We start from the raw sequence: 13,840 nt of genomic DNA on the forward strand, positions 1-13,840 counted from the left end.
CCCCCAACACTTATTTGTCATCTCCTTTGCAGAAATCATGGTGAAAATACAGAAATGTAAGGTAGGATTCTTGCATTCCAGGCTCTTCTAATTGAGAAAAATTATGATACATGTGAAAAGTTAATAAACAATTCAAAGTTGCTCCTTATAAATGCTGGTTGGTAAATGAATGGCGTTGGAGAAGTTAGTGCTAAATGAAGTTAGTCAATCCAAAAAAAACAAATGCTAAATGTTTTCTCTGATATAAGGAGGCTGACTCATAGTGTGGAAGGGAGGGGGAGCATGGGAGGAATAAACGAACTCTAGAAAAGGCAGAGGGATTGGAGGGAAAGGGAGGAGGTAGGGGATTAGCAAGGATGGTGAAAGGTGATGGACATCATTATCCTAAGTACATGAATTAAGACAAAAAGAATTGGGTGTCAACATACTTTATATACAAACAGAGATATGAAAAATTGTGGTATATATGTGTAATAAGAATTGTAATGCATTCCACTGTTGTGTATTTAAAAAATAAAATCAAATTAATTAAGTAAATAAATAAAAAATAAATACTGGTTGGTTACGGTTACGCCACAGGTAGGAGACGCCTAGTCTCAGTCTTGTTTAGAGCACAGCATGAGGACTGGTACAAAGGCATGCTGCTCATGGAACACAGAGATGTGGAAGCAGATATAGACCCAGGTAGGTTGGATGTTAATAGACCGATTTACCCAAGGAAAAAAAATGTAGACTAATGAAGTAGACTGAAAAACTAAGGAGGCTATAACTGTCTGTAACAAAATACTTAAAAATGTATGGCTATAAGTATAATGATTAGGAAAAAATATTAAAATTAGTTAAATTCAGCATTTTTTGAAAACAAGAAAACATTAAAGTAAGCCTAAAAGTGTAGAAAGAAAGTGGTTATGAAAACAGAAAATAGTGACATAGAATATAAACAGATTAATAAAATTAAAACCTAGTTCGAGAGGGAAAAAAAGAAACTAAATAGATCTCTAGAAGAAATAAAAGAGAAAATGGGTGAAGCATATTAGGAAGAATAAAAAGAACACAGTGATTAAAACACATGAAAGAATTCAGTGCCTGCCTTTCTAACAGAAAATTTGAAAACTGAAATAGTGAAAATAGTATTTCTGTGATGTGAAAATTAAAGAGAATTTACTTGCTAACTTGATATATTCAAGGTTCTATTAGTACTTAATGCTTTTTTATGTATGAATAATATTCCCTTGTATGGATATAGAGTATTTTGTTTATTTGTCTCCTTCTCAGTCAATGGACATTTGGGGTTTTGTTTTTGTTTTTTTGCTTTGTGGCTGAGACATATAACACTACTATGAACAGTTCTAGGCAAAGTTTTTGTATGCACATATATTTTCATTTTCAGAATTGCTCAGTTATATGGTAACTCTATTTTGAATCAATTGGGAATTGCCAAACTGTTTTCAAAGTGGCTGCAAAATTGTATGCTTCTACCAGCTGTGTATCATCTTTAAAGGATATGAAGTGGTATGTCATTATGATTTTGTTTTTCATTTCCAGAAAGTAATAGTGTTGAGCATTTTTATTTACTGAACTTTTGCATGTCTTTTTTTAATTATGTTTTCTTTGCTTAGTTTTTGTGATGCTGGAGATAAAATCCAGAGCTTCAGGTATACTAGGCAAGTGCTCTACCACTGAGCTACACCCCAGTCCCAAATTAGTTTTTTTTTTTTTAATGACTTGTAGAAGTTTTTCATATTCTAAATATTAGATTCTTATTGAGATCTGATTTACAAAAATTTTCTCCTATTTCATGTATTGTCTTTTCATTTTCTTAATGGTATCCTTTGAAGAACAAACTATTCTAATTTTGGCAAAGTCTAATTCATCTTTGTTTTTCTTTTGTTACTTATATTTTGTGTCATCTAAGAAACCACTGACAGACACAGTCATGGAGATTTACTTTGATGTTTCTTCTATGACTTTTTTAGTTTAAGTTTTTACATTTAGGTCTGTAATCAAATTAAACTTTGCATATGATATGAGGTAGGAAGTCAACTTCATTCTTTTACATGTGGATATCTAGTTGTCCTAGCATCATTGGGTGGAAAACATTATCTTTTCTCCTTGAATCGATTTTGCTCCTTGCCAAAGATCAGTTGACCATTTTTCTATGGACTTGTTTCTGGGTTTTTCTATATCATTCCACTGATTTGGTAATCTTTTCTTTCTCAGTACCACACTCTCTTGATTACTATACATTTGTAAGTCTTTGAATCAGGTATGGTCAGTTCTCTGCTTTTTCACATTGTACTATTAACAATTGTGGCTCTTATGCCTTTCAATATAAATTTTGGAATCAGTTATCAAAATCCATAAAATAATGTGCTGAGGTTTTGATCAAAATTGCTTCAGATCCTGGACAGGAATAATTGATATCTTAACAATATTGAATCTGCCTATCCATGAATATGGAACAACTTCCTATTTTTCACATCTTTGATTCTTTCATCAGGTCTTTTTTAATTTTGCTAGATCTATACCTAAGTGTATCAGTCATTTGGTGTTATTATAAACAGTATTGGGTTTTAAATTTCAAATTGCAATTGTTTGTTGCTGGTATATAGAAAAGCATTTGGCTTTTCAAGCAGATTTGCTATAATTGCTTATTAGTTGCAGGAGACTTTATTTTAATTCTTCAGAATTTTCTGTGTATACGATATCAAATTTTAGTACAGTGTGGAAAATTGGGGTGAAAGAGAACATTATTATCTTATTCCTGATCTTAGGGGGAACCCATCTAATTTTTCTTTGCATGAGAATGCAAATGTACACACTACCTTTATTTAATTTATTTATTTATATGTGGTGCTGAGGATGGAATCCAGTGCCTCACACATGCTAGGCAAGCATTCTTCCACTGAGCTACAGCCCTGCATGAGTTTTTGTTAGTTTTTTTCCTCTGGAAGTATAGGTCCACTTCATCTGAGTTATTAAATTTGTAGGCATCAAATTGTTCTCATGATTAGGTATGATGTTAGCTGTAAGTCTGTTTTAGATTTCTTTATCAAATTGAGGAAGTTCCTCTCTCTTTCTAGTTTGCTGAAAGTTCTTACCATGAATGAATGTTGAGTTTTATAAAATATGTTTTCTGTATCTGTGGATATGGCCATATTTCTCATCTTGAACTTGTTATGTAACAGATTATGTTACTCAATTTTGTATGTTGAATCGATCTTGCATACCTGGAATAAATCCCACTTAGTCATGATGTATAATTATTTTTATACATTGTTCAATTTGATTTGATAATAGTTAATTGAGGATATGTACATCTATACTCTTGAGAGATATTGGTCTGTAATTTTTTTTTTGTTGTTTTTGGGGTTTTTTTTTTTTTTTTTTTTTGGTACCTGGGATTGAACTCAAGGGCACTCCATTTCTAAGCCACATCCCCAGCCCTATTTTGTATTTTATTTAGAACAGGGTCTCACTGAGTTGCTTAACACTTCGCTTTTGCAGAAGGTGGCTTTGAACTCATGATCCTCCTGTCTCAGCTTCCTGAGCTACTACACAGACACAGTCATGGAGATTTACTTTGATGTTTCTTCTATGGCATGTGCCACCTCACCCAGCTCTTATAAAGTCTTATCCAATTTTTGTATTAGAGTCATATTGGCCTTAGACTATGAGTTAGGAAGTGTTCCTCCTACTTCTGTTTTCTAGAAATTGTACAGAACCAATATCACTTCTTTCTTAAGTCTATGATAGAACTCACTAGTGAAACCATCTGGACCTGGTATTCTTTTCTGGAAGGTTATTAATTATTGATTCAGTTTCTTTAATGGACATATGGCCTATTTGGATTATCTGATTCTCCTCTTATGAGTTTTTAGTAGATTGTGTCTCAAAGATATTGGTTCACTTCATTTAAGTGACTAAATTTGTTGACATAGAACTGTTCATAATATGTATTTTCCTTTAATATCCATGGAGTCAATCAGAAGTGAATCTATTCACTTCTGATATTAGTAACTAATAACTTTTCTCTCCTAACCCACCCCCTGCCCCCCTCCTGGTTTAGCCTAGCTAGGGGGTTATAAGTTTTGTTGATCCATTCAAGGAATCAGCTTTTGGTTTTGCTGATTTTCTCTATTGGCTTCATATTTTATTTATTTTTATTTTTTAAAAATCTTCTTTCCATTTTTTTAAATTTTTTTTTGTAGTTGTAGATGGGCAGCATGCCTTTATTGTATTTGTTTCATTTTTATGTGGTGCTAAGTATCAAACTCAGTGCCTCACACATGCTAGGCAAGTGCTCTGTCACTGAGCCACAGCCCCAGGCCATGGCTTCATATTTTAAATGTCATTGATTTATGATTTGATTTTTATAATTTTCATCTGCTTGCTTTGGGATTTTGGTTTGTATTTTGCAGTACTACAGATTGAACCCAGGGGACTTTACTACTTTGAGCTACATCTACCTCTTTTTATTTTTATCTTGAGATACATAGTCTTATGAAGTTGATCAAGCTGGCCTCAAAGTTGTGCTCCTTCCTCAGCCTCCTAATTCACTGGGATTCTAAGTGTGCACCACCACACCCAGCTGCTTGCTTTAGATTTATATTGGTCTTCTATCTCTAGTTTCCTAAGGTGAAACTTAGATAGTATTAACTTTAGATCTTTTTGTCTTCTAATTCATACAGTCCATGCTATAAATTTTCCTCTAAGCACTTTTTTACTGCATTTTACAAATTTTAACACATCGTATTTTCATTTTTATTTATTTTAGTATATTTTGAATTTCTCTTGATATTTCTTCTTTGACCCATATGTTATTTAGAAGTATGTTGTTTCATTGCTACATACTTTGGGATGTTCTAGCTTGTCTTTCTGTTATTTCTCATTTAATTTTGTTGTGGTCTTGCAGCATACTTCATATAATTTCTTTTAAAAATTTTCAACTGTGTTAGATGGCCTAGTATGTATTCCATCTTGGTGAGTGTTCCATGTGAACTTAGATCACTGTACATTCTGCTGTTGTTCAAAGGAGTATTGTGTATAAATATCACTAGATCCAGTTTATTTATTTGATGTTGCTCAGTTCGACTATGTCCTTACTGATCTGTCAGTTGACAATAAAGGAGTTTTGAGTTTTCCAACTACAAAGTGTACTTCTCTATTTCTCCTTACAGTTCTATGATTTTTTTTTTGCCTATGTATTTTTGCACTCAGTTAAGTACACAAAAATTTTGTTTTCTTAGGGAACTGATCCCTTTGTTATTTTATAATTTTTCTTATTTTGATATTTGTTTTGTTTGAAATTAATACAGGTGCTCCAGCTTACTTGTTTACTTGCTTGTTTTTTGTTTGTTTGTTTATTTTCTCTCTTTTCTTTCCTGAGAAAGAATCTTGGTTGGTTGCCCAGGCTGGCCTCAAACTCACAATCCTCTTGCCTCAGCCTACCAAGTAGGTTGGGATTAACACAATGCATCACCATACCTGGCTTTATCTGGCATATCTTTATCCATCCTATTGCAAGTTGATTTTTGTAGACAACATAGAGTTTTTTGTTGTCATTTATCTACTCTGACTCTTGATTGATTTGAAGAATTCTGTTGTTATTCACATAGTTGGATTAATATCTCCCATACTTTTTACTGTTTTTTATGTATTGTGTGTGTTCCGTGTTTTTTTGTCTTTTCCTCTTTCTGCCTTTGATTTTAATTGAGCAATTTATATTATTTCAATATTTCTTCTCTCTTAGTATATAAATTATGCTTTTTGTTTAAAAAAAGTAGTAGTTGCCTTAGTGTTTGCAACATATTTATAACTAATCTAAATCTTCTTCAAATAATACTGTGCCATTTTACAGGTAGTGAATACCCCTTTTAATAGTGTATCCTCATTTCCTCTGTCCCATCCCTTGTGACATGGCTGTCATTCATTTTATTTATCCCTAAGTTATAATCTCTGGATAAATTATTGATATTATATTTAACAAACAGATGATTAAGAGTAAGAAAAAATAAAATATTTTACTTTCTCTAGCACTCTTTCTTTATGTAGATCTGAATTTCTGACTTATCCCTTCCCTATGAAGAAATTATTTTGAACATTTATGGTAAGGTAGGTCTACTCCAGCAAAATCCTTCAATTTTTGTTTGTCTAAGAAAACCTTTATTTCTCCTTTGCTTTTGAAGGATAATTTGACAGGATATAGATTTCTAGGTTAGTTAGGTTCTTTCCTGCAAATATTTTAAATATTTTACTCTTTTCTTGGCTGCATAGTCGCATGTAACTTTTAAACATCTCCCTCCATAGATGAGGTATATTTTCCCCTGGATTCTTTCAGTACTATTTTTGTTATCTTTGATTTTCTGCAGTTTGAATGTGATATGCCCAAGTGTAGACTTGGTATTTATCTTGCTGAGTTTCCTGTGAGCTTCATGAATATGTGGTGCTTGTCATTAATTTTTAGATATTCTTAACCATTAGTCTTCTGATATTTATTCTGTCCTCTTTCCTCTTTCTTTCCTTCCGGTATTCCCACTACATGTATGTACTACACCTTTGTAATTATCTTATTGTACTTGGGCATTTGTTTCCTTTTTAAATTTTCATACTTTCTCTCCTTACTTTTCAGTTTAAGAGGTTTCTATTGACATACCTTCAGCTTCACTGTTTCCTCCCTTGATAGTATCCAGTCTTTTGATGAACCTGTCAAAAGCATTGTTTATTTTTGTTACAGCACTTTTTATTTTGAGCATTCTCTTTTTATTCTTTGAGTTTTCATCTCTCTGCTTACATTACCCATGTGATCCTGCATGTTGTCTATTTTTTCCAGTAGAGTTTTTAGTATATGAGGTATCATCTTTGGAGGGGAGAAGGGTTAACCAGGAATTAAACCCAGCAGTGATTAACCATTGAGCCATATCCCCAGCCCATTTGTTTGTTTGTTTGTTATAATTTTGAGACAAGAGCTCACTAAGTTGCTGAGGCTGGCTTTGAACTTGTGATCCTCCTATCTCAGCCTCCCAAACTGCTGCAATTACAGTTGTACACTACTGTGTCAGGCTAGTATTGTCATTTTTAAACCCTCACACAATGATTCCCAAATTTCTACCATACTTGGGTCTTATTCTGTGATTTTTTTTTCTCTCTTCAAACTGTGCTTTTTTTTCTGTCATGTCTTGTAATTTTTTGTTGGAAGAAGGACGTGATGTATGAGATAATTAGAATTGAGGTAAATAGTGTTTTAGGGTAAAAATTTATGTGTACCTGGCTAGGACATTAGCTGTGTTTAATGTCCCCTATAGTGGAAGGTGTCATAGGCCTCAGTTTCCCTTTTTTTTTTTTTTAATTTCCCTGTTGTTTTGAGTTTCCCTGAAAACTCCTTTCTTGAATAGAGTCTTTCAATTCTCTGAACTGCGATCTACTGTTCCCTACCAGTCCAGTGATAGAGTTCTGGAGTGGAAAGTATTCCATAAACTCATGATTCAATCTCAGAGGTGTTTTAGTCGGCTTGCACACTGGGCTTTTCCTCCTCTTCCTGTGTGAGACAGGAAGTCCTGAGGAGGCTGAGTAGTCTAATTGTCCTTCCCCCTAGGTCACCTTAGCCTCTGATAAAGTTGTTTTCCCAGCGGGCAAGTGTTTGTTAACGAGAATAGAAAGTTCTAGACATGTTTGAAATGATTACTTATCTCTGAGTTCAGCACAAAATGATTACTTTCCCTGCCCCTGCCCAGGGCAGGAGTAGATTTTTCTTTGCTCTTCTGTGAGAATTTGGTAGGGCTCCTGGAGGTAAAACAAAAGTGTGAAGGGCCCCTAACAGCTGAGCCCAGGAATTTTTAACTATCAAGCTCTGCCTCTAGCAATTAGCCAATTATGGTTTTAAATGTTCCAGTAGTGACTTCTCTGTACTTAAACTGTCCAGTTTTCAGGGTGGTAGTTTGCCCTGTGACCTCAGTTCTCTGGAGGAAGAATTATTGCTTAGCTTTGTCTTTTTATGGGAACAGAAATGAGTCTTCAAAATCATGTCATGTCAGAGTGGAAACCAGAAGTTGCTGATATTAAACAGATTATTTCTACATGTTTATGATATTAAATGATTGTAATAAATGTTCATGACCTGAGAGTACAGCTAGATCTTACCATGCCTCCTGAAATTTCAAAAGGAATTTTTTTTAAGTATGATCAGTATGGTTTTAATGTTGTGCGCTTTATTATATACACACTGGCTATGAAATTTGTGATTAAGAAACTCCCTCTTAAAATTTTATATTTAGTCACCATTTCTCACATGTTCCTTGGTTTGTATTAGTTGGTTTTGACAAAGCACCAAAATGACTTTAAGATTGAGCTGAAGCACCTGGAGGATGACCTCCTCCTACGCCTTTCGGCAGCAGAGGGAAGCTTCCTAGATGACACCAACCTGGTGGAGAGGCTGGAGACTACAAAGGCCACCGCAGCAGAGATAGAGCACAAGGTAGGAAAGGGCAGACAATGCCTGGGGGTTTTCATGCTCTGTTTGAATGAAATGCTTGGGACTACAGTGCAATCAAAGTGGTTCTTCCTCTGAGAGGAATGATGTGTTGTGGAATTCAGGTCATTGAACGACATGCCCTTAAAAATTGGACAGTGTGGGATTTAGAGTGGAGATGGAAATGGTTGAGCTCCTACTTCTAATTCCTCAGAGTCCAGTCATTCACATTACACTCTGTCAGGCTATTATTTCTCTTGAGTGCCCAAATTTGAAGAAAACTGGAGCCTGCTGTCTTCTACGGTGGAAAAATCTAAAAAGGCTTAGCATTTGGCTTAGGCAAACTTATATCCTATAGTCTTAGCACAATTTCCCCAGTCTGTTGGCATTTTAGAGAAATCCTTGGAGCTGAAGATTTGTTCATAGGTCTGCAGTGGCAGGAAACAGCAAGAGATGGTGTCCTGCTTCACTCAAGTGCGTTGTTTACCCTGGGAAAATGATATTTCCCCAAAACTGGTGGAAATTTTCATCCAGTAGGCTTCTGGCTAAATGTGCAACACGAGTTTCCATATGCCATGTGCATGGTATGCACTTTGAACTTTCACACGTGGTCACTAACCCTTGACATTCCAATGTTTCCAAGTCAGCACTAGACCCTGATTTGCTTTCTAGAATATCCTCATTACTGAGCAATCTATTAATTACCCAACAGAAGTTGTGTCACCAAACATCCAATATATTTGTCTTAAATTAAGTCAGGAAATAGAATTCCAAATTACTCTATTCTTTTAAGAAAGTGAATTCTAGGTAGCTGCTAAGATAGTAAAGATTAGGGCAATTAAGTAAATTAAGTCTTAGCTTTGAAGTTAACTTCTAATTGTCTCTTAGAGTATCACTTCCTGTCTTAACATATTGCATGTAAGTAACTTCCCTATTCTCTATATTTTATTTCCTTTTATACATAAATACTATGAGTCAAGTTTATAGAAATACTTTGGGGAAATATTGTATCTTGTAAAGCCATGGACCTAGGTAAAAGAAACAGATACTGGATCCTTGAATAAAAATGAATATGTTGGTGGATGGTGGTAGTTTTTTTTTTTAATTATCTCTCTAAACATGCCCAGAGGCTAATACATAAAAGTAAATGGAAATACATGAGCATATGGATGATCTGGTGCAGTTAAAATTAGACGGTCATGACAGTATTTGTATAAATGCTTTTTAGTGAGCACTGCTATTGGATGTATTATTGACCTTGGCAGCTTTTGTATACCTTGTTGCCTAATAAAGTTGTTGGCATCAAATTGACTCAGCAGACTTTAAGAGCCATCCCTGGGAGGTGATATAGCTGGGTTATTAAGCCCTGAAAGAGAAAGGGGAGCTAGGAAGGTGACATTCCTGAGAAACAAACTCTATAGGACCCAAAACAATTAGTGTTGTTTCAATCTGTGATCTGTAAAGCAGCAGAAATCATTCACACTAAAACTCAATTTATGAAAAAAAAATATTTAAGAATATGGATTTAATAATATTAGAAAAGCTCAAGCAGTTAGATGCCATTTGTATTATTTATTTTAATATGAATCCTTTCTCATTTCAAATACATCCTTCCATTGCCTGGGTATGTTTGGAGAACATGAAGAGTAAGTTACTAATTTTGTTTGATCCCATCATAGGTGATTGAAGCCAAAGAAAATGAAAGAAAAATCAATGAGGCCCGAGAATGTTACAGACCAGTTGCAGCAAGAGCATCCCTTCTTTATTTTGTTATTAATGATCTCAGAAAAATCAACCCTATCTATCAATTCTCTTTGAAGGTAATGTTGAATTGGCTAAGAAAAATCAAAAACCTCAGAAGTTTCAATGTGTTTCAGGGAAATAGGAATTTATCTCTAAGTGGTCAGTATATCCATGAAGGACTCAAAGAATGTAGTAAATAACAATAAAAATATCAGCTCTCAGGAACTTTCATTCATAATTTTTAGTAAGGCTTTGAGCTAATGATAGTATTGATGTGATTCATCACATTTGTGTGTTGTTTCTAAACAAAGTATGAAGGGTTTATTAAAATATAAAGGATTTTTCTTTGAGGTAACTATTCTGTCTTTGTGAAAATATAGGAATTTAGAGAATTCTCATGTTTTCTTGGTGAAGAAAAATGAATAAAAACTAGTCACTATGATATATGCAAGGCACTTATATACTAAAGCACTGCGAGAAAGCTATAGTACAGTCCCTCTCATGGGCCTTGTTGCATAAGTCCTCAGAAAAGATTGACATACTGAATTCAGCCATATATAACAAGAACAATATAGTATGACTAAATGGAATTTATTGCAGAAGTGCAACTTGATTTAACATTCAAAAAAAAGCACACAAGGTTATTCATCATATTAATAGAATAAAATAAAACAAATGATCATTTCAATTAATGCAAAGAACCTAGCATATTTCAACACATGGTTTTAAAAGGAGAAAAACTTCTCAGCTGATAAGGAATATATGGTAACTTTTCAACATGATAAAAGGCATCTACAAAAACAAACAGCAAATGTAATGTTGAAAAATGAACAAGCACAGCTTTCTATTCAACACTATATTAGAAGTTATAGCAGTACAATAAGACAATAAAAGGCAAGAGTTTTTAAAAGGAAAAGGAAAACTTTCATTTTTCACAGGTGATCTGATCATGTATGTTGAAAATCCTATGTAATCTACAAAAAAAGCTGGTAGAACTAAAAAAATGAGTCTTTAGTAATGTTGTATGATATAAAGTCAATATACAGAATCCCTCATATTTCTGTAGATAAGAGAAATAATTGGAAAACAAAATTAACAGCCCAGTAATATTTACAATGATTTCTAAAACCATGAAACTGTAAGGCATAATTTTAATAAAATGCATGCAAGATTTTTATACAAAACTATAAAATATTGTTGAAAAATTCAAAACATTATTAAATAGATGTGCTATGTTTATGAATTGGAATTCTTTTTAAGATGTTAATACTATCCCAGTTGATCTACAGATTCAATTTGGTCTCAGTCAAAAACCCCAGAAGATGTTTTTTGTTTTGTTTTGTTTTTTGATAGAAATCAAGTTGGTTCTAAATTTTGTATGGACATACAAAGGACTTTAAATAGCTCAGCAATTTTCCAGAAAACAAAGTTAGAAGCTGATCTTAAGATGTATTATAAACTTATACTCCTCAAGATGGAATGTTGTTAGACTAAAAAATAAGAAGAGCTCACTGGAACTGAGTTACTGCAAGTGCAATGTCTGGTCAGCTGATTTTCAGCAGCTATGCCCAGATAGCTCCAGGAAGGTAGAACGGTTTTTACAGCTGAAGCTGCTGTGACCGCTGGACAACCATATGGAATCGCACAAACCTCAGCTGTTATACCATGGTATATACAAAGTTAATTCAAAACAAATTGGCTGAGCTATAAAATTTCTACCAAAAAAAAAAAAAACAGGAAAAAAACTTTGGTCTTTGAGTTAGGTAAGATTTTTTTTTTTTTAACTCAGAGATTGAACCCAGGGGTGGTTAAGCACTAAGTCACACACACAGCCCTATTTATTTTTGAGACAGGGTCTCCCTTAGTTACTTAGGGCCTTGCTAAATCACTAAGACTGGTCTTGAACTTATGATCCTCCCGAGTTGGTAGGATTATAGGCATGTGCCACCATACCTTGCTTAGGCAAATATTTTTTTAGAATGGAACAGAAAGATAAAAAAAGAAGAAAAAAATTGAATCTTATCATAATATAAAGTTTATGATCTTCAAAAGACACTGAAAATAAAAGGTAAAGCACAGACTAGCAAAACCAATATTCCTGATACATGTATCTAACAAAGAATTTGTATCGGGATACGTACATAACTTGTACAACTCAGTAATAAGTGTTGAATAGACGTGGCATATAATAAATAAGACATGTTTACCCTTAAGCACATTATAAATGTGCAACAATCATCAGAAAAAAATATGTGAATGGCTAAAATTTTAGAAGACAGTCAATACCAAGTGTAGCACAGATATGGTACTGCAACTTCCCCATTTCTGGAATGAATGCAGATTGATAAAACTATTTTGGAAAGCAGTTTGATAATTTCTTAGGAAGTTAAATGTGCGGTTGCAATATGATCCTTTGTTTTTACTCTAGGTATTCATCTAAGGGAAATGAAAGTACATGTCAACCAAAAACTTGTTCACAAATGTTCACAGGCACTTTATTCATAACAGCCAAAATTTGGAAACAATCCAAAGGACTGACAAGTGAATGGATATACAAATTTGGCACATCCATACATTGAGATGTTGCTCAAAATGTAAAGGTACACATTGCCTGATACACACCCAACCACTAGAAGGTCACCAAAACATTATGTTCAGAAAAAGCATCTGGAGTACCTACCATATAAACTTATGTGAAATTATAGAAAAGGCAAGGTTAATCTACAGTGACAGGCAAGATAGTTGACTGGGGCTGGGAATAGTGGTAGGAACTGACTGTAAAGAAGCACATGAAGACTTCTTTGCAGTGATTAAAGCAGAAAGGCTCTGTATCTTGATTATGGGGGTTGTCAGTGGAATATAGCCATTTGTCAAAACTCATCAAATGGTATATTTGATATGCACATTTCATTGTATTAAATTAGAAATCAGAATATCAGATTAATACTTTGCCCATGCCTTCTTACCAGTATTTACTGTATGTATGTATCATTGCAGCCTATTCCTTTCATTCAAATATATACCAATCCATCAGTCTGTGGTCTCTGGTCCCTGGCCACCAACCAAAAATAAACATAAACAGATGTATTTCTACATACTTAAATGCATATCTGTGTGTATTAAATATATACATACATATGTATGTATATATATATATATATATATATATATATATATATATATATATATATGAATTTTTCCAGCCCATTACTACCAAGTATGAAAAGGTAATATAAACCAAGAGTGATTTTAACAGAAGAGAGAACCAAAGGGCATACTAAAAAATACCTGGGTAGAACCACAGGAAAAAAAAAACCTGATTTAAAAATAGGTTCAGGACTTGAGCAGAAATTTCTCCAAAGAAAATTTGCCAATAAGAATACAAAAAAAGGTTCAATATCACTAGTTATTAGAGGAATGCAAATCAAAACCACAGTGAGGTAGCATCTCACATGTATTATAATTTTTTAAAAAAAGTGTTGTGGACATGGAGAAATTGGAATCCTTGTGCACTCTTGATGGAAGTATAAAATAGTTCCACTGCCATGGAAAACAGTATGGCAGTCCTTTAAAAAATTAAAAATATAATCACCACGTGACCCAGTAATTCCTTGTTGGAGAATATATCCA

At 33.8% G+C, this 13,840-nt stretch overlaps 1 protein-coding gene across 5 annotated transcripts in view; it reads left to right on the forward strand.

The window, feature by feature from the left end:
* Dnah11 (dynein axonemal heavy chain 11) overlaps positions 1-13,840 on the forward strand; it is a 331,880-nt gene that overhangs the window by 278,280 nt on the left and 39,760 nt on the right. For 4 of the 5 annotated variants that reach the window (XM_046463517.2, XM_058585343.1, XM_058585342.1 and 1 more), the window contains 2 exons: positions 8,309-8,473; positions 10,147-10,287. In XM_046463517.2, coding sequence (XP_046319473.1) covers positions 8,309-8,473; positions 10,147-10,287 — 306 coding nt within the window. Of the gene's footprint in view, positions 1-579; positions 685-8,308; positions 8,474-10,146; positions 10,288-13,840 lie in introns of those variants that run through there. The other variant, XR_009228549.1, reaches the window with a different exon arrangement.

The sequence above is a fragment of the Marmota monax genome, unplaced genomic scaffold (assembly GCF_021218885.2).
Source record: "Marmota monax isolate L192 unplaced genomic scaffold, Marmota_monax_Labrador192_F-V1.1 WCK01_AAM20220418_F8-fsc00057, whole genome shotgun sequence".
Taxonomy (NCBI): Eukaryota; Metazoa; Chordata; class Mammalia; order Rodentia; family Sciuridae; genus Marmota; species Marmota monax.